The sequence below is a fragment of the Carassius carassius genome, chromosome 11 (assembly GCF_963082965.1).
Source record: "Carassius carassius chromosome 11, fCarCar2.1, whole genome shotgun sequence".
Taxonomy (NCBI): Eukaryota; Metazoa; Chordata; class Actinopteri; order Cypriniformes; family Cyprinidae; genus Carassius; species Carassius carassius.
In genome coordinates, this window is record NC_081765.1 from 23,090,781 (window position 1) to 23,113,477 (window position 22,697).

General features: G+C 36.4%; 1 protein-coding gene across 1 annotated transcript in view; it reads right to left on the bottom strand.

Annotated features, from left to right (window-relative positions):
• LOC132152491 (amine oxidase [flavin-containing]-like) overlaps positions 1-20,340 on the bottom strand; it is a 29,983-nt gene extending 9,643 nt beyond the window's left edge. The window contains exons 1-3 of the mRNA XM_059561253.1: positions 20,230-20,340; positions 6,504-6,598; positions 5,721-5,858 (exon numbers count right to left, since the gene is read on the bottom strand). Coding sequence (XP_059417236.1) covers positions 5,721-5,858; positions 6,504-6,598; positions 20,230-20,278 — 282 coding nt within the window. The 5' untranslated portion in view covers positions 20,279-20,340. The remainder of the gene's footprint in view (positions 1-5,720; positions 5,859-6,503; positions 6,599-20,229) is intronic.
• Between the last annotated feature and the right edge of the window lie 2,357 nt (positions 20,341-22,697).

The following is a 22,697-nucleotide window of genomic DNA, read 5'->3' on the forward strand; positions in this document are numbered from 1 at the left end:
AACATAGTCAAAACTCCTGACAAAGTCAAAGAGCTGTCACCTAGAAAGATTCTCACATACCACTGGGTTTGATGTCCAGCATCCAATTCCCGATCGATTTGTCATGTCATAGTAATTTGTGCATTTTCAGCATACCGTTTTGGAAAACCCTGTCATTTTATTGCTCGCAGAAAACATCTGAGGGTGAACCAGAGTGGTTTTTGGGTAGAACTAGAATGCACTTAGTAGGACAGATAAATTATTGAACACTTCAAATATCAAACCACCGCAAAACACTTGTCAGCACTGCAAGGACACCATGCTCCTACTTTTTTGAGCGGGCACTATAGCAGTTCTCGCTCACCTAGTGCCCTAAACAAGACAAAACATGACCAAAATCAAAGAAAAAGAAATCATAACTTAGCAGTCTTCATTTAGCATTCCAGGGTTAAAAACTAGCCTATTATAAAAAAGGCAACTGAACTTAACACATTTTTAAACTATAAGAACCATGCCTTATTATAAGTTTACATTAATCGATTTGAAGACACTTTTATCCAAAGCACATTTCATTGCATTTAAGCAGGGCTCACAAAATGTCTAAATAATTGGTAGCCCTTCAGATTTTGGAAGGCTGAAAAAATTTAGGAATTGAAATGTCAATCAAAAGCATTTTTAAAAAAACATATAAACAAATATCAAGGAATTATTTTCACTATTTAGAGGGTATCTGTAGAATAAAAAATAAATAAATTAAAGGCTTTTTAATGACCCAATTTAGGAGCTAAACAATTAAAAATACTACCATATAAGCAGGGTCGGAAAAGTATGTTAACATATTACACAGTAAAAGGACATGATTTGCAGTTCAGATACAGGTTTTCACAAAACAAAAATGATAAAGATCACATTTCAGCCTTAAACCATTTTTAAGAAACATAAATTATTTTATTAATTTAAAGCATAAATATATATCTTACTGTCTTAATTGAGACTTTTAGAAGGCACATTGACTTCTTCTACATTTATAACTGTGTGTTTGCTGCATAAACACATGGGTTGATTTTCATGTTGATCACTAGGTCAGGCTTTTAAAACGGCAGAAATATAGCTGCTTTCATAAACACTGCTTTACCAGGCATTACAGGTAAGATGAAATGAAAATGCTATCTGAACTTTTCTGAAGACATTCAGTTCCTTTCAGAGACACATTTTTATAAAAACACCCATTTCGCATTTTGAACCCTGTACCTGTGCTGTTAGCCCGTCGGGCACCGCAGTGATGCATTTTGGTTGCCTGACTGGAAGATAAAATTGCCCGGGACATCGGGCTAGTGATTTTGCAAGCCCTGTTTAAAGTTTACATTTATACATTTCATGCATTCCCTGGCAATCAAACCTCTGACATATATATTTTTTACATTTAAAATACATGATTCATGGTTCCTTACTATTATTTAGCAGTCTTACTGCCTTTGAAGTGACTTAGCCACTTTCTAAGCCAACTAACACTACAAGAAAATATGTTCATCAAATAAGGGACTTGACATTTCCATATCATTGGCAAGCCTGCCTGACCAATGCAGGAGAGGACACTAGATCGCTCAGCCTCCAGCAACAGGTCTGTTCCCATGGCGACAGAATTGAGGTGGGGAGATGGAGTGCATCTCTTATGATATCCTTTCGGCCAGAGCAAAAACTAAGTCTCTCTACTATCACTAACCTCATACTGCTCTATATCCACACTGCCGCCCACCACCCGCTTACAAGCAATGAAACGAGACCACATCCTGTCCGACAGCAATTGTATCATTCTCCAGAGTAAAATTCTGTTCGCCTGTATGTTACAGTGTTGACTTTTTACAGAATGAAAATATGGAAATATTTAAAATGCAATCCGTGAGTTTAAGCATTGCAACACTAAATGTACAGTATTAAAAATGCATATTTACTTTGATTTGCTAAAGATTATTAGTGTTTTAAAGATTAAAATATAAGTGAGTGCTAAATGAATGCAAAATTAATCTAAATATAAATAAGCATGAGCAATTAAATATCCAATATCAGTCTATATAAATTGAATATATATACAATATAAAATGTCTAATATCAATAACCAATAAGGTACAGATACATTGTACATTCCTAGGAAACAGTATTTATTTCAGCAAGTCTGTTTGGTGTTGCTAGTTGCATAGATCTTAAATCTATCCACGTTCCCTTGCATAATTTGTATATACACTCTTAAAAATAAAGGTGCTTCAAAAGGTTCTTTACAGCGATGCCTTAGAAGAACCATTTTTGGTTCCACAAATAACCATTTAGTCAAATATTATTTAAGAACCATGTCTTTCTGACTTTATTATAATCTGAAGAACCTTCTTTCGCCACAAAGAACGTTTTGTGAAACTTAAAGGTGCTTCAGATGTTAAAGGTTCTTTATGGAACCATTTAAACACAAAGGTTCTTCTATGGCATTGTGAAGCACCTTTATTTTTAAGAGTCTAGCAGATCTGTACAATATATTTGCTACTGTCTTTTTGTCTATTGTGTGAATTTTTTTAACATTTTATTTTTACTCACTCATTTTTTTTTTTTTTTTGTGGTTTGTTACTTGTCAACCTGTCTGAGCATTGGAAGCCTCTGTCACCAAGATAAATTCCTTGTGCACTTGGCAATAAAGCTCTTTATGATTTTAAAATTGCAAACTGTACTTTAAAATTTGGGAAAACCAACTTTTAAGCATTAATAGTAAAGGTATACGCATATTACATATCATCATAATTGATTGCAATACAAACAATAATAATGTAATTCCAAGTAATTCCACAACATTAATATACAATAAGTACGTATATGTGGTTTATTAGTATTGCTCAGAATTTTGCCACTAATGTAAATGCACAGTTCTGCAAACATTGTCTAATAGGCTGTATTAATTTTTGACAACACTGCCTTTGCACAACTGTTCAATCATAATACTGATATGCAAAAGCTGCCTGAAAGTGCAGTTGCATGTGATTCCTCATGGACCAAGGCAGAGAAAAACTGTGTCTGGTCTTTAGGATTATAAATATAGAAAAGCTGATTACAGGGGCACCTTGGCTGCATGCTCACCTTAATTATAAAATGGTCTGCTCATTGTAAGGCCATTATTGGCTAATACTGCCTCAAGGCCAATACATGATTGCTGAGTAACAGGTGATACTATAAAAGCGGTTGTAAACTTTCAAGAAAGAGTGCAGAAGCAGATTTATCTTTCAAATCAAGCAGCTTTCCATCGCTCAACTCACTGAATCCCCATGACTAACTTGAAAATTTGCTAAATTATTCGCACTGACACCAAATTACAGATCGCATGGATTCCTATTAACCCTAATCCCTCACCCACCCCACAATTTTAGCTGGACAGTGTACTCTGGCTTTATTAATTAGTGGGTCGATCACCAGTAAAAATTCTCTCTGCTGTGACATTTGCATAGCTCAACATTAACAACCTGAAGACTGAAGTGATCTGGTTATGAGAAGGAAACGCCCCTGATCCCAAAGACAGAGCCAGACATCATGGGGTGAGAACACAAGAGAGAGAGAGAGAGAGAGAGACAGAGAGTAAGCGAGTGTGTCCCCTCAATCCTGATAGCGATTGTCTTTTGATGAGGAGTGCTGCCATGGTTACCCACAGGGATGCTCCGATCAGGAGATAATGGCACGAGGAGAGAGGGGACGGCTCCTTCAGAACATACACTAACACAAACACACACATCATTAATCATTCTTTATAAATCACAAAACATACCAAAAAGAAGCCTATAGCAAGACAGACCAGAAACAGCATTGGTTGAAATGAAGAAGCCAAATGAAAACATTATGTAGCACAGCTCTCTCCTTTATTTTTAAGTAGTATCTTTGGGCCTCTGAACAGCATCTCTCTTACAGATGTCTGAATCCATGCTGATGCATTCTTCAACAAATAAAGCCTTGAAATCAATCAGATATGCCTACATGTGTTCATGGTCTCTTCCTGGCGTCTACCTCTTTCTGCATTAGTGACTTTGGGTTTATTCTGACAAAGCCTGTTAAAAAACAGCTGGCTTGACATTGAACTTGACAATGATTGTGCTGTCAAACTGCACAAACCAAGGGATGGGAACCAAGGATTGTTTTTTTAATGCATTGGTTGTATTTTTATAGAAATGACTCCATGTACTGTATGATATCAGGCAATATGAGTCACTGTACTGTAGCTCAAAAGATCAAAAACATGCTCGCAAACAAACAAATAAGTGATAAATAAAGAGAATAAAAACAATAAAGGGATTGATGAATACAATTCTGTCTTAATTCATCCTTATCTTCTTCTGTGGAAGACAGAAGGTGATTTCCTCAAACATACACTACTAAATTTCAGGGTCAATAAGATTTTTTATTAATTTTTTTAGAAGAAATTCACTTTTTATTCAGCAAGGATGCATTAAACTGATCTAAAATTTAGCTCACTGACTCACTATGTTTAATTGACCACTGAAACAACTAGCTATCATATGACTTGAATTATGGAATAGAGTGCAGGAGTCATCTGGACCACTTTTATGATATTTTATGTTTTTGTTGTTTTTCAAAGCTTAAAAACGCCAATTATTGTAACTACATAGAAAAGAACAGCCTGCACATTCTGCAAAAATGTCTCCTTTTGTGTTCAACAGACAAAAAAAAAAGTCAAAGGTTTAGAACTACAGTTTTCATTTTTTGGGTGAAATACCCCTTTTAACAAGATTCTACAACTTTCACATTCCTGATTTCTAATATTGAGCCGTTAGCCATTGTAACGATATTGAGACTGAAAGCAAAGTTAAAAGTTTCAGAGCTTATAAATATTCAGCATTAACCAAATATTTACACTTATAATGTATAGATGTGATGGTGTAGTGTTACACAGTTAACTATTCTGCTGGGGAAAGCAAAGTATTTTGGGAAACATGCCAAAGGGTCTTTTCCCCAGCAGCTGAAATCCAGTTTCCATCCTGACATAATCTACAATGAACACTCCAATGGATCTCCACCGTGACCTTTCCCTTTGTGTACACTGCCTTCTTGAGTATGTGTGAGTTGTCGCTTTGCTGGTCTCCATCTCAAGAATCCTTCTGATTTACCATGATAACTTTAAAACCACCTGCATTTTTCTTATGAAATATGACCACTGAAAGCAGTAAAGCCCACAGAATAAAGAGCAGTACTAAGAATCCAGTGATTTATTTCTGTAATAGCAGGGTCAGAGCGGCGAAGATGCTGAATCTACAGCCAAATCTAATAAGGTCATGCAATGTGCATGTGCTAAGGGCAGTGATGCGTCTACCCAAATTGAATATGGGACAGGAGGAAGGGAAAGGCTGGTTTCTTGAGTTCCGCCCTTCTTACCCACTCCAAGCGTCTGAAACCAGACTTCCTTCAGGCAGCGATTAGCATCTCCAGACTCGAGCACAGCAGACTAATGTGAAGTAGGGTCTCTATATTCAGCCCTGTTCAGCTGAGCAAACTGGGGCTAGCTCTGACTTCCTGTGCATTAAGACATGAGTGTGCTCAAACAAAAGGCCGTATTATTAGCTGAATCTCTGCCCTGAAGCTGTGAAGAGAGCTGGATTTTGAGACAGGGGAAAAATCTTGTTTGAATTACACAGATATTTTGCTTTTGATACGGTAATAAGTCTGATCTGCTACACGTGTAGGCCTTCACTGAGGTTTACCTTCACATAGTGAACCAGAGACTCCTCCTCGTTGACTTTGTATGTTTTCACGCCGTATTGCTTGGCTATTCTCAGGATGCGGTTTTGAGTGGGCCCAATGTACGCTCCTCCCAGATCAACCCATTTCGTCTCCTTATTCTAAAAAGCACACAAAATCTGTGTCAGATTCACAATGAAATAGTCACTAATACTTCTACAAGCCACGCTGAGACCAAAAAAGGAAAAACAAGAAGGGGGTGTTAGAATATGTATGCAGAGACAGCAGAATCCCTTCGCTTGTATAGGCAGCGTCCCACTCGACAGCTCAGTTTTTACTGTTTCACCCTTCTTTTGCCAGAATGGCCATGGTGGCAAACACCTGACCTAAGCCAAATGACTCTGTGAATGAAGCTCATGACTGAAATTTGGATCCAGGTTTTTTTTTTTTTTTTTTATAGAGTCATTTTTTCTAACTTTATTAGACGTATGCATTATCTTTAATAAAATTCTTATATTTAATCAATAAATTCAATTAGAATAACAAGACACTGTTATCAATCACATTAAACGAGTATCAACTATATCCATTTTTGCAGTGCAAAAGTAGCACAGACACCGCATCACAAGGAGTGTATGTGAGTTTATGTTTTGTGAGTGACATGTTAAAACAATAATTACGATATTATAGTATCGCACACCCCTAGTTGTGACTATAGTCAACAGACTCATGTTCCTATCACACATAAAAGCAGAACGTGTGTCGTACAATGCAGTAATTTAATTTGCTTCACATGAGTATCTTACCTGAACAGTGTAGGTTCTTCCACCAACGCGATTTCTGGCTTCCAGGAGCACAGGATTCAGGCCGCTCTGCACCAACAGCTTGGCGGCACTCAGACCTTTGAATTGGGAATGTAAAATGCAGTCTGTAAGATTTAGTAGACATAGAATATGTAAAAATATCTGATAGATTGGTCTTTAAGAAAACTTATTTTTATTCAGAAGATGATGAGGAGAGAGAGGGAAATGAATTTGAACTTGTGTCAACAGCATAAGAACAGATCAGTACTTTGGCTAAATGCTAAAACGGAGCTTAAGAGTACATTTAAGAGTACATGTTTTCAAACTGTTCCTTTCCTGATAATATTAAAGGTTGTTCCTGTCTTGGTAACTCAGTTCCTATCTGACTGTGGCTTTCTATTGTGTAAAAAAAAAACATCTACATATTTAAAACTCTTTTGTGAAAACAAGTTGTGGTGTGGAAATATTTTGTCTGCCATTTGCCTCAACATATAAAGGGAAGACACAGGGGTCTGTCTGTCTTGGTAAAATTAGTCAAATGGGCATGAGAGTGGCATATTCATATAAGTAACTGAAAGTATAGTCAAATTAGCCAAAACATCTAATGAACACGCAAGGAATAGAAGATGTGTAGAACGGGTGTGAATGGTGGGCATTTCCAACTCTGTGGAAATCTGCAGGGCATAGAATATGTAATATGTTAACAAGGATAAAACATTTTTTTCTTAACAATGTTTTTTATACTGTAGAAACTGTATATTCTATGGCCCTACACACCAACCCTACACCTTACCCTAACCCTCACAGGAAACTTTGTGCATTTTTACTTTCTCAAAAAAACTCATTCCGTATGTTTTATAAGCGTTTAGAAAAATGGGGACATGGGTTATGTCCTCATAAGTCACCCTCTCCTTGTAATACCAGTCATACCCATGTCATTATACAGAGTTGTGTCCTGATATGTCACAAAAACAAGAGCACCCAGTCATTTAATAAAAAACAAGTCGTTTTTTTGCCATTATGAAAATTAATATCTGATTAATATGTGATCATAAAACCTAAAGATGTGTAAAAACAACATCTAGAATGTGATTGGAAAAACAACATTTAGATAAAAGTTTAATAAAGTTTAATACCGTTTCAGATGGAGTACACCACAATACACATCTGGATAATACATTGTCACTGCTTAAAATGGTTTGTCAAACAAAGAATAAATAAAAAGATGAACCTGTTTTATAAAATTCTGTTACAGCTACAGTGATGTGACAATGCAGCAGAGAACATCTGAGGTCAAAGCATGACCTTGGAAGTTTATATAATAATACAAACTGCCTCTGATAAGGAGAGAAACTGGCAGACTCAGCTTACCCAAACACATGGGTCAAACATCTGAAACACTCTCCATCATTTGGGTTCTGTGGCCGGCAGTGACCCACATCACGCTGTGCTACTAACACACACTTCATGCTCTCAGAAATATCGCAGATACAGCAAAATGTGATCATTTTAAAGGGGGTGATTCTTTTCTGTATACTCACTGTAGAAAAGAAACCGCAGAGGCCTACAATCCCTGGCCACAGCTGTGAAGTATGATATCTGACAGGCTTGAAATGATTGTTTTTTTCTAAATTATGTTTTGGCTGAGTCTCAGAGCTAGAAAGAAATCCAATATAAGCCTATAAGGTATTGTTCACACAACTCACAAAGGGAATTTGGTTTTCAAATCCAATATTTAGGATTGACTATCTATTTAGCAAGCGATGAGATCCTATTTGTTTGTTCAGACAGCATAGACAATATTAAATGTATACATCAGTTACTATAGAAATCCATCAGCACAGTGTCAAGAGGCTCTCAAACACTAACTGAGAGTGGCTGTCAGTGTGGAAAAAGAAGATTTTGTCTCTGCTCATGTTCATGATGGCATTTCACCACGATTCCGAATACACACTGTCAACAAAAGTAACATTTTACAACTTCACTGATTTTTAAACATTGAAATTTAATGTTTTCGGTGCTCGGACTACAACAAAAGCAAAACAAAAAAAGGCCAGTCTGAAACAAAGCCGAGAACAATACATGAGCTCGCAGTCAGATACGTCGCAGTGAAACCTGATTATTTAACCAGGAGGCGTGAGTAGGAGGTTTTCAAGTCTTATCCCAAAGAGATAGAGAATGGAAATATTCCAAGAACCATTTCAACACATCCTCATATTTCACACATTTATGCAATTGACCTTTCGCAAAGACCTGTCCCCCTTAGTTACTGTTGCTACATCTGACAAGCCATGGCACTCTCATGCCACACATCATGTTCTCCCGCAGTGAAAAATACATCGTAGTGCAAAGAGAAGACTGACAACGCACCGACAGATGTGTTTAATGTGTTGTAACAGATCGCTGTGCTGGCTTACTTCAAGCGGCACGTGAACTGATCATCTCTTCCTTTTTACTAGTTATAGCATGAAATAAACATGAATGAACATCAGAAGGTATCTTGTTTCAACTTGTTTCAACTTTTTCAAGTTCAAGTCCACCAATGTAAATCTATTCTCCTGTCTGGTTTGTTTGTCGGACAAAATGGCAGATTTGGCGTTATGATCGGTCTGATAGCCTGTCAATCAAACTCCCATCAATTAACAATGATACCATATCAAGGACAGTCCAAACAGTCATACTGTTATTGTTTGTCACTGCTTGGCTAAATTGAAGATATTCATCTAACATAAAAAGCTCTCATGAGAAAGGTTGGTCTGTTTGAGAAAGCTGGCTCACAAGTATATATTTTCTTCTTTAAGAGACATAAAATGGTCAGGAAAGGAAGAAAAAACTTGAAGTTGGCAGCAGCACAATAGTAGCTGTGGTCTTTGTCACTCAAGTGCAGCCCTGAAGGGACCAAACTGACTGAACTCTACCACTGCCAATTAAACACACATACAAAAATGAAGCTTAGCTCACAGCTTGATAAAAACAACATGTTTACAATAAACACTGGAGACAGTAATAGTAAAAGCACACACAGTAAACATCTCAAAGTGTGGTCAAGCTTAAGAAAGATTTCTGCTGGACTTTTATAAGATCACAATTGTAGACTTGGGACCATTCACACAGGCCATGCTCTTGTGTTCAATCTGCAAAATATTTTCATTGTTGGTCTAAGTACACATGCATTGGGTTACATTCATGTTTCTTCTCTCAGTAGGGGCCCACATCTGTGCAGCAGTCATTCAACTGCGTCTCAGAGTAGGACATCCTTTTTTCACTTGGATGTAGGCCACAATATGAAAGAAAAGTACTTTCATTCATCATGACTTTAACCACACATTCCTTAAATCAAAAAAAAATGGTGCAAACTTCTTAACACAAATAACTATTGTTTTCACAAACACCATCCTTTTGTTCTTCAGGAAATGATGGACAAGTATGATGCAAAACTGACAATTGCCAGATAAGTGCCCACAATGATATAAAGATGAGTAAATAATTGCAGAGCTATTCTTTTTTGGATGAAGTATCCTTTCAGGCTGACTATCAAAGCTGCAGTTATTCATGTTCTAAACTTGATCAAAAATACTGTGGGAGACATTAAAACAGTAGCTAACAATTTAGCTGACGATTAAGTTTAAGCAGTCAATCTGGTTAAATACTGCCAAGCCAAACGATCTTAAAAGATCAAGCCGTGAATCACAATACAGTTACACAAACAGCCAGCCTCAGGAATACAGTCCCTAGAAGGTTTGTAAAATAAGCAAAAGAACTTATAAAAAAAAACTAAGACTAGCTTTGTTGCCAAATGATACAGTAATATTTGAGTGTAAAATTACACATTGCATTGCCAACTACTATTTTATAGGAAGTGGCTCTAAATAAAGTCTGAATTGTGATATACCTCGCTGCTCTAGTTTAGCAAACTAATTTAGTTTGAATGATAAAGACTTGAATTGCATGCAACAGATTAATATTCACCACATATAGAGAAGATATGACCCCAGCTAGATCATCAAATCTCTGCGGAAAAGGTCACACTTCCCTTGAAGAGAATTCTTGTCTCTGACTGTGAAAGTCTCACATACATTCCTTCAATGTCTTTGTTTTCTTCATTTTATTCTTTTCTTTGCATTTCCACCCAATTCATTTCTCATTCTCACCTAGCTGATCATGATAAAACAACATATTTTTGGATTCACTGCTTCTGTTGGGGCTGGTTCAGGGGGCCATTTACTGGGAAACAAGAGTCTCAGGCTGGATGGAGTTTCCATGGCAACAGTACATATAAAGATGCAGTCGCTTGGCAAATGTAAATCTATACCAATTACCTCCTTGTATTCACTGAGAACAGGAATCTGCTGTGCACTCTTGCTCTAATTGACATGACATAACAAGGTTAGGCTTTTCAGTAAGACATCAAACTAAAGGTAAATACAGTAAAACACACAACATACTAGCTTATAGGCCTGATCTTAATCTTATGCAGCACCAATTTGTCCTGTAAGAACAGAGTTATTCACTCTTCTCCTGTTGCACAGGATATATGCCATATGTGGCAGTTGACCACCAAACGTTCTACATTTAACTAAAATGAGCATTAAAACAATTTTTCATGAAGTAGTAAAGTCTATCATTTGCATTCATACTGAAATCTAGAACTAAATATGCATGCATATTTAAAATATTCAATTCAAGCATGAAATTGATTGAAATGCAAACAAATAATATTGATTGAAATGCAAACAAATAATATGAAAAAAAGAAATAACTATGTTATTAACATTTTTGTTCTCAAGACTTTGGCAAAAGCATCCACACCTTTTCTCTGCATCATTATGTCTTTTCCAACATAAGCCAGGATTAGTTTGCAACTCTGTTACTTTGAAAGGTCAGGTCTACAACTCTATCAAATTACAAATCACCTTTTGTGTTAATCCTACAATCTAAATCGAATTGCTTTGATTGCACTCTTAAACAACCTGATAAAACCTACAATTACAGACCAAGAAGAATCACATTTAGGAGGCTATGTCTTTCAGCTTTGGTGCTAATTGCCAATCAAATTATCACAACACATTAAGAATCACCAAGCCATGGAGGTGACACAGACCTCCTTTAAATCTGTGGTTCATCCCTCAAGGAATTTCTCAATTAAAAAGCTAATATCATCTTTAGCAATCAGCTCATTCGTCATTCATTCAAGACAAAAGTAACCAGAACTTTGAAAGAGTTTTGTTGACTTATTAAAAAAGCTTGGAATGGACCGATATTATAATTTAAGTCAATACTGATAAAAGGATCATTTTCATGTTATGCCGATAACACCGTTCAATATAAAATCTCTGTACTATTTTGTCTCAATGAATTAAAAATAAACTAAAAAGAATGGTTTTAAATGCTATAAATGAATCTATATATTATAGTATAAAGTATAAAATGATAATAGAATAATCATTCTGACATTATGCTAAAGTTAGGTTGGACAGCATTATTACAATTATTGGTGTTTTTAAAGATTAACTTTAATTGAACATTAGATTACACAAGAAAAGTAAACTAATCTATGTAAAAATACTTAAAAACAAGCATTAACAATTATATATACAATATCAGCTGATATAAAAAAATGTGCAGTTGTAACATGCTTGGGCCTCTGACCTGCAAATAATTGCACGCAGGAACTTGAATCCATTTTCCTGTCTACATTAAAGCATGCTCCATTCCTTTCTTCAATTTAAATATGCACCAAGATAATCCAATGCAAAGAAAATTATGTTTTTTATTTTATTTAATGCAGAAAATAATCACTTGGAAAAAAAAATGTGTACGTGACAGCGAACACATGCTTCATGCTCTTCTAGAAGCAATTGCTTTCTCCAATAAGCTGCAACAACGATGTTTGGATGCATTATTGAAAAGCAATTACACAGAGATCAGTGAAATGGCATGTTCTCCTGGCAACCCCAAGGACAGTTGTTCGTCTAGAGAGGAACAGAGCAGTATTATCTTAAGTTGCATAACAAAGCCAGTCAAGCTGGAGTCAGGCTCCTCTCTGCTCAGCTCAGAGGGGGAAAAACTGACCAATGACGTTTGTTTACACAAGCTTAGAGGACACTGCAAAAAAGGCATTTAGGCATTTGAGTATTTCCCTAGCTCTAGGACTCTGTAGACGTGTTTTTCCAAGTTCATATGTTTGGTTTACAAAAATTTAAAAAAGGGGAAATAAAAAAGTGACTGGAGATATTAAAGAATGAAAGCACTGTTGATTCTAAATACATCAAAACATGCTGAGCTTTAAAAATCAATGTTTGCAATTGGTTTTCACTGACCTTCAGAGATCTACAGCTGTATCTATTACTGGGATAAACACTGATTTATTCATTTTAAATAGGCTCTGAAACATAAGTGAAATGCAATGACAAAGCAACCAGAAGTCTTTTAGAAGACAGCTGGCAATTTTCAAGAACACTGCAACACCTGGCAATGTGGCCATGTCTGAGGTGACAAAGTTGAACTTTAAAGGGCTCTTATGACGTTGCTAAAAATAACATTATGTTGTGTAATAAGTATAATGCAACGGGTTTATGCAGCTTAATTTTCTATATATATAAAACATTATTTTCCACATAATGTACATTATTGTTGCTCCTCTATGCCCCGCCTTTCTGTAATGCGTACATTTTTCAAAGCTCATCGTTCTAAAAAGCGAGGTGTGCACTGATTGGCCAGCTATCCAGTGCGTTGTGATTGGCCAAATGCATCAAGCGTGTGATGGAAATGTTACGCCCCTTACGACAAGACCAAAACCATTATAAACAAGGCATTTGTTGCATCCAGTGGGGACATAATTACTGATTATAATGACTTTAACTGTCCTTTTATGCATTGCGTTGCGTATCGTGCTGCATAAACAAAACCATGACTGGAGAAACGACAAACAATAAGCGATTTTCTACACTACTCAAAACTTGCGTTTGAATCATCAGTGACAAATTCTTTAAATATAAAAAACATACTTACAGGCTGTGAGTCAGAAGCGCCAGACATGTGGGGCGTGTTAGAACGAGCTGTTTTATGTAGGAGTGGTTGACTCTTAACTTTTATAAAGTATATATCTTGGATTTGAGACTTTAGTTTTTGAAACTTTACAGATGTTCTTTATGTACCGAGAGATTGTAACACTCCAAAGAGAAAGGAAAAATTGAAATCGCATCATATGACCCCTTTAAGCAAATACAGCAGCATAAAGTGTGGTTTATTTTACAGCTAATTCTGTGCAATATCTACCCACTTGGACAGGAAGAGAACATCTGTCCAAAGTTTTCTTGCACACTACCTTTCAGAAGTTTGTGGTTGGTTGTGTTTTTAATGTTTTTTTTAAAGTATCTTATGCTCCGCAAAGCTGGATTTATTCAATCAAAAATACAGAAAGAACTGTAATATTGTTAAATATTAGTGACATTTATAAAAGAACTGTTTTCTATTTGAGTATATTTTATTATATTATTTATTCCTGTGATGGCAACAGTGAAATCATTCCAATTTCCTGAAAGATTTCTTATATTATCAATGTTGAAAACTGATTTATTTTGATGTATAATATTGATTTATTTGAAATACAAATCTTTTGTAACATCATGTCTTTACTGTCACTTTTGATCAATTCAATGTGTCCTTAATTAAATAAAGTAAATAAATAAAATTAAGTAAATAAATAAATTATCATACTGACCCTAAACTTCTGAATGGTAGTATACATCTTTGCAAAGCCATTGTTAAAAAAGCACACACTAACAGGTATATGTATACATATCATATAAGCACAAAACCACAATGTAAAAGCAGCCCATTATGACATGGCCTGTGAATCTCCATGTTTCCGGACTTTCCTGGCTGACTTCCAAAACAGGAATGCCAAAGTTCTTTAGCAAGAGCAGGACACCCACCAGGAAGCATCAGCATCAACATCCTCCACAATTAGATGTGGAATTCTTGCCCTCCACTTGCACAACCCATAAGAGCTGCTGCTGAGACCTACTACAGTTCTGAGCAAAACAACTCCGCTAATGCTTTTATTTGATGAACACTTGCAGGTTGTTCAATTGTCAAACTGTTTCTGACAGCTATTTGTACATGTAAGCAAATAAAGATAAAGTTAATTGTTACACAAAAACACTTTCTCCTTTCCTAGCTTGATACACACATTCAACAGCAAGTCATTTGTAGGTTTATTTCTCAGACAAGAGTAAACAGAGTGACTTTGTGGTATTATCAAAGCATTACTCTGTTTATTTGAGTCTTTAGTCATTTGAAAATGACTAAAGTCTCAGCTGTACCATCTCAATTCGATCAGCTGAGTCTTTAGTCATTTTCAAAAAACATCTAAAGAAATTTTTCGCCAGCACCTGACCAACTATTACTAGCACTTACCTATTCTATTCTGTTCTATTCAATTTTCTATTGTTTAAAAAAATAAAAAACTAGCTACGTATACTGTGCTAGACTAACTGAGACTTGTCATGGCAGTTTTAAACTGTTGTTGTTCTCTCGTTGGTCTGATTGCTTCTATCGTTTGTAAGTAGCTTTGGATAAAAGCATCTGCTAAATGATTAAATGTAAATGTAACTGTGAACATCTCAACCAGTCCAGCACTGGTTGATCCAATGGCATGAGTTTGGAGGATGGACTATCTGTTTTTCTGACCAATGAAAGAGGGTGAGAGATTTGAACCTAATTTGAATCTCTAAATGTAAAAAATAAACTAGCCATGGAACTTGTCCCTCACAATGTGCACTATGGACTTCAATGATATCTCAAACTCATCAACTCATTGAGAAAAAAAGTGACGTGACATACAGCCAAGTATGGTGACCCATACTCGGAATTTGTGCTCTGCTTTTAACCCATCCAAAGTGCAAACACACACACAGCAGTGAACACACACACACACACACACACACTGTAAACACACACCCCCAGAACAGTGGGCAGCCATTTATGTTGCGGCGCCCGGGGAGCTGTTGGGGGTTCGGTGCCTTGCTCAAGGGCACCTCAGTCGTGGTATTGAAGGTGGAGGTGGATTCACTCCCCCCAGATGGAGAGAGCGCTGTACATTCATTCCCCCCACCTACAATTACTGCCAGCCCGAGACTTGAACTTGCAACCCTTGGATTGCAAGTCCAACACTCTAACCGTTAGGCCACGACTGCCCCTGAGAAGAGGTGTGCTATAACTTACGATTTTTATTTTAAATGGGCGAAAAATTCACTAAAAACCCATATTGTTTGAGACTCTCCTTTAGAGGTAATTTGTAACAGAAACACTGGCTTTGTTGTTTGGGGCAAGTATAAGGAATAACCTAACAACACCCTGGCAACCAGAACAGCCACATGATAACATTCTGACAACCATGAAAAACATCCTAGGATCATGACAGCAATTATTGCACAGGAAAGAGCCACTCATAGTTTAGAAAATATAGTTCCTTTTCCAGTTTTGCTATGTGTGACGAGTGGGGCGGGGCCGAGAGCCGTGGGAACGGAGTGAGGCCGGTGAAGTGATTTGGAAATGAGCGACACCTGCTCCACTCACCGGTCTCGAGTCCCACGGAGGAAATCGGAAGGATACAAAAGAGGAGCGATGACAGTGTAGGACGAGAGAGGACCAGGCCTGGATTTTATTTTGTGTTTGGTTTTTGTTTGTGCGAGGCAGTCATCCGTGAGGGGCTGTCGTGCTGTTTTGTGTTTATTATTAAAAACTACATTTAAATGTCCGCCAGTTCACGCCTCCTTCTTCCCGTGATTATGGAGTTTTTATAGTGTTTACTTGGTAACACTAGTGGTGCATAAATTCCATTTTAAATTTACATTTGTGTATTTGGCAAATGCTTTTAGGCAAAGTGACTAAAACATTTTTGCCAGTTCATGCATTCCTTGGGAATCAGCCCCATGGCCTTGGCATGCTAACACTCTACTGTTAGAGCTAACACTCTACTGTTAGAGCTGTACGAAATGACACACTTTGTTTTCAACCGTGGGAATAAAATGTAAACGGTGACAATTTAATTCAGTTGTTGACATGAAACAATAAGGTCACAAGAGTAAAAGGTGTCATTTCCATTGTTTAGCATTGTTTAGGCATCAGTTGTCTCTCTTCTATGTCAAGCACAGCCCCTGTGGTGCTTGACAACAGACACAAATACACATTTCCTGTCATGTGTTCTTGTATCCCAGGGAGCATAAAAATGAGTTGTCAGTTTTGTTTACCACCTCTGCCAATGTGCTGTCTACCCTGAGCACCTCAAGTGGCTTTGTAAATAGTAATTGGATTTGCAAGGAGTGCTGAGGCATTATTAAAAGGTCCCCGAAGCAATGTTGCATTTCTTTTTCACCCACTTCATAAAGTTTGGTTTAAATAAGAAGAAACTCTGATTTCCTTCAAAGGCCAACAGGTGGAACACATCTGCATATTCAACAGGTGTACAATAACATGCAATTTGAGAGAAAACATATTTTGTCTCTCTCTACCTCATGTGTCAAATGCAGTCATATCTGGATCCTATTCACAGAAACTGCAACAATGTTTTCAAATGAAATAGTGCACAAATCAGATAATGCATATCATGAAACGTACATGTCATTGCATGAATTACACTGTACCTTTGACCAGTGAGGGAATATATAAATAATCTCACACCTCCGATGACGTGCAATATTGGAAGGGAATCAGACCTGATGTGAAAAAGGTTCTAATCAGGATTGCACAATGTGTGGCCTTATTATAACATTGACTGATTTACATTAATTAGCTTTTTTCAAGCAGAGTAGTATGACTGGTTCAGTTCACAGCACACACTTTCATTTTCTGAAACAATGTTTGAGTTGAGTAATCAGTAGTCTATCAAGGTCAGGAGATATTAAATTGTGAGCTACACTGCAATCAGACACAGTATTAACTACAGTATATAGAATAAAACATCTGACTTGATTTTGTGGTCTTTGTTTACATATCATATAAAACTGAAACTGTTGAAAAAGTCTGAATGAATAGAAATAACATTTCCAGCAGGTTATCAGGAGGACATTTTGATGCTGTTTTGCTCAGTTCTGTCTCCAAGAATGCTGTTCTTACACAAGAAAGATTTCATCCAGTGTGCACTCCCTCTGAGCTGGGTTTTTATTGTCATGCCTGTATATAATAATGCATAATATTCACTGTGGGAACAAGTCAGTTTGCACAAAATAAATGGAATTTCCAGTCAGGTCATAACCGTTAGGACATTATGCTGTGCTTTCATGCTGCTCTGCAAAAAATAGGTCACATTGTAGGACTGACTGTTACAGATTCCTTACAGTATTTTCTAATCAATACTGCATCCTATTGTAGTGTAATATATTCATGAATATCTCTGCAATCTATGAAAAATTAACTATATACATTATTCAAAGCTATGTTTCACACTAGTTTTATATGGATTAAGCACAGGCTATGAAGAGCACCAGAGCTTTACAAATATGTGCATACAAGGACTGCAGCGTAAGTGGGTAGTTGATGCAGGTTTAAGGAATTTTCTTTTTAGAAGTCAGTGTAGGTTCAAATGTATATAAAATATAAAGAAATGTGAATTTTTGAGATTAAAAATAATTTTGGATTATTTTTAAAACACTATTTGGGTATTTTCCAGTTAATTTTAAATGATCTTGCAGTTTGAAAAATACATTTTTTAAAGAAAATATATTTTATGAAATATCTTAAAATATCGATGACGGAAATAAATATCGAAAATGAAACAGAGGCAATTAAAGCAGCATGTATAATAATTATAAAATAATAAAATATTAAATCGTTTTAAATTCAGTATACAATATCATTCCACATAAGAGAACGTCTTAGGTGTGAAAATCCCATCTTTTAAGAAACTGTTGCATCTAACAAGACTATTATTTCTATAGATCTTTTTCAAATAAAATATATGGCCATGAAATACTGACTGAGCTAAAATATTCAGTTAAAATGATTAAATACATTAAACAATAGCACATGGATGAATGATCAGTTATACAACATTGCTGGTCATTATTCATTTGATGAAAGCAGTGATTGACCAATCAGAATCAAGTACTCCAGAAAACGTAACAAGGATGGGTAGTTGACATTGAAAAATGGGTAGCTAATCCATAATAAAATGTTAACAGGGGTGGCCAAATGAGGCCACAGTAAATTTTGGGGGTGGCACATTAAAATAAAGAAAAAATTAAGGGTTTGCAATATAGACAAAAAGTTATATCTCTGTGAGTTCTAGGATTTTATCGATAACGATAATTACACTATTTTGCTGAGTGTTATTGTGCTGATATCTTGTTTTTAATTGTGCTGACACCTGATTTTTTTTTTTTTTTTTACCTTTACACCATTGTTTATAAAAGTGTGCACCATATTTTAGGTCAAATACTTGCATTTGGGCTGTTACCAAGCAAATGCAATCAGTATCAACAAAATTGATCTTTGCAATGCAGATAAAACAGAAGCTGCATCTGAAGTGCCATTTAGATGTTTTTACACATTGTTTAATGCAGCTCCGTGGAACATGGAATACTTTAACCTGCAGTTACAAATGAATAAATAATGTTTTGATATTTTAAAGATAAAACATTGTAAACTGATGTTTGAAATTATTTAAAAAATGAAAAGGTTCCATTAAATGTGAAATTAAAACCGCCAATAGGTGGCAGCGAGTCACTGTTAATAAGTGAGTCATTGCGATTGAACCGAATCATTTAAACGGTTGATTCATTCAGGAACGAAACACTTTAATGTTGCTCAGAGACGCAAAACTGTGGCTGCAGCAGGTGCTGCACTTTTTTTTCACTTCTTAAACTATTGTGAATTTACATTCTGCATTTAAATTAATAGTACCCACTGCAAATCTTCCTAGGGGTGGCCGCAGGGGTGGCCAGTTTATACAGGGGTGGCCGCGGCCACCCCTGGCCACCCCTTGGGGGCGCCCCTGAGCTAATGTTATGTAGTGACATAATTCATTACACATTAGACACATATAAACAAAAATATATGCTTCTATAATTATTATACATGCAGACTAGACTAGATGCTAGACAAACTGTAGAAATTATGAAATATTTGTACTTTTTCGTATAATTTTGTCATTTCAGTATCTTTCTAAATGAGCTAGTGAGGGTAAACGTGATTTTAAAAGAATACACTTGCTCTTATACACAAACGCATATTTTAAACTAATATCTTGATGTTGAGTATAAAAAAGTTAATGGGGATTTTATGTATAGCTATATAGACTATTGCATGCCTTGTAACTGTCTCTGCCCCTGGCGTTATGAATATGAAATAATCATGTCAGGGAAGTGGAAAAGCAAGCTCAGGTGACATCGCGAGCAGATTCACTTGAAGTCTGCAGAACTAACGTTAACCCCGTCCTTTTGGCAAACTAACACATTCCTATTTAAAACGTAAATATGCATTGTTATTATTTTTTTTTTGTAAATGCAGCCATAATACAGTCTTGTTATAAGGCATTTATGCTTAGGAAATGAAATAGTCGTTTAGCACGGGTCTGTCGCGCGCCTTATTTTACTCAATAACGACGATCATAACTCAGCATTACTATCACCAGCCTGTAATCTTCAGTGATATAAAGTTACTTTAGGAGTGCGTTAATTGCAATGAGATTATATGAAGTTTTATGCGCTATTTTGATGACACTAACCTGAGATGCCACCGCCAATCACAATCACGTCGTATGCGTCCGCAGTCATGGTGCTGTTCGCCTCCTCACTGACGCTCAGAGCAGAAGAGCATCTGTGTTCAGAGCATTCTGAGCCCCGCCCCCACCTACTATCACCGGGAACGACAGATTAGAAGAGCACCGAAGCTCCCCTCTACAGTAGGGTACAACCTTAAGAAAAAAAGTGCTATTCACTGCGCCTAAAATGTACAATTGCAGGAAAAAAAAAAATATATACACGTTGTATTGAACATTAATGGAGCAGCATATTTTGTGTGAAAATAAATTATTCAAGTTATTTTGTTTAAAAAATAAATAAATATATGAGGTGGCAAAAGGGGCTTTTTACCCCACACACGGGGTAAAAGGCTCACCAGCATGGGGTAAAAGGCACAAGGTACTGATACAAATACTTCGGCTAAAATAATGTTGTTGTTTTTTATTATTATTATTATTATTTTATATAATATCTAAATTAATAATTGTTAAAAACAATCACTTTAGCAAAGTTTGTACTATTTTCTGTTTATTTGGAAACAAAAATCAATAAATATACTGTCATTAAAATGTTAATATGAAAATATATATTTTTTAAGAAATACAGAAACAAAATAATTTTAATAAGTAAAGATTCTGAAAGTATCGAAGATCCAATAATAATTGAATATATATTTACAGTAATAACAACTAATTCTATTTTATTATTTGATTTGATTAATATAATGTTTTTAAATATCATGTTTTTTTTCAACATGGTGATTATCTCTAATGTGGACACCATGCCATGTAAACAAATGGAAGAGTCAGCTATCCATCAGTTATCATTTTTTGCCCCAAATAACGTACTTTTACATATTCTTTCGTTATCTAAAAACTGAAACTAACAAAAAATGAAACTCATATATCAAATATATGCATTAATTTGAGCGATTCTCATTTTTGCTGCTTAAAAAAAAAACATAAAATATTGAGAAGTAAGCACAGGAGGATCAGGATCAGACACGTGCATCTTGAAAACGGATGTTTTGGAAAGTTCTACGCCATGTTTTTATGCCATCTAGTGGTTTAGATGAAAATAAGTTAGAAGTTTGACGCTAGAGGGTGTCCTGTATGTTTTTGAGTCTTTTCAATCCTAACAAATGTTTTTGTTTTTTTTTGTGAAATGTGTACAGTCGTGGCCAAAAGTTTTGAGAATTACATAAATATTAGTTTTCAAAAAGTTTACTGCTAAACTGCTTTTAGATCTTTGTTTCAGTTGTTTCTGTGATGTACTGAAATATAATTACAAGCACTTCATACGTTTCAAAGGCTTTTATCGAAAATTACATGACATTTATGCAAAGAGTCAGTATTTGCAGTGTTGGCCCTTCTTTTTCAGGACCTCTGCAATTCGACTGGGCATGCTCTCAATCAACTTCTGGGACAAATCCTGACTGATAGCAACCCATTCTTTCATAATCACTTCTTGGAGTTTGTCAGAATTCGTGGGTTTTTGTTTGCCCACCCGCCTCTTGAAGATTGACCACAAGTTCTCAATGGGATTAAGATCTGGGGAGTTTCCAGGCCATGGACCCAAAATTTCAACATTCTGGCCCCAAGCCACTTAGTTCTCACTTTTGCCTTATGGCACGGTGCTCCATCGTGCTGGAAAATGCATTGTTCTTCACCAAACTGTTGTTGGATTGTTGGAAGAAGTTGCTGTTGGAGGGTGTTTTGGTACCATTCTTTATTCATGGCTGTGTTTTTGGGCATAATTGTGAGTGAGCCCACTCCCTTGGATGAGAAGCAACCCCACACATGAATGGTGTCAGGATGCTTTACTGTTGGCATGACACAGGACTGATGGTAGCGCTCACCTTTTCTTCTCCGGACAAGCCTTTTTCCAGATGCCCCAAACAATCGGAAAGGGGCTTCATCGGAGAATATGACTTTGCCCCAGTCCTCAGCAGTCCATTCACTATACTTTCTGCAGAAGATCAATCTGTCCCTGATGTTTTTTTTTGGAGAGAAGTGGCTTCTTTGCTGCCCTTCTTGACACCAGGCCATCTTCCAAAAGTCTTGGCCTCACTGTGCGTGCAGATGCGCTCACACCTGCCTGCTGCCATTCCTGAGCAAGCTCTGCACTGGTGGCACTCCGATCCCGCAGCTGAATCCTCTTTAGGAGACGATCCTGGCGCTTGCTGGACTTTCTTGGACGCCCTGAAGCCTTCTTTACAAGAATTGATCCTCTTTCCTTGAAGTTCTTGATGATCCTATAAATTGTTGATTTAGGTGCAATCTTAGTAGCCACAATATCCTTGCCTGTGAAGCCATTTTTATGCAACGCAATGATGGCTGCACGCGTTTCTTTGCAGGTCACCATGGTTAACAATGGAAGAACAATGATTTCAAGCATCACCCTCCTTTTAACATGTCAAGTCTGCCATTCTAACCCAATCAGCCTGACATAA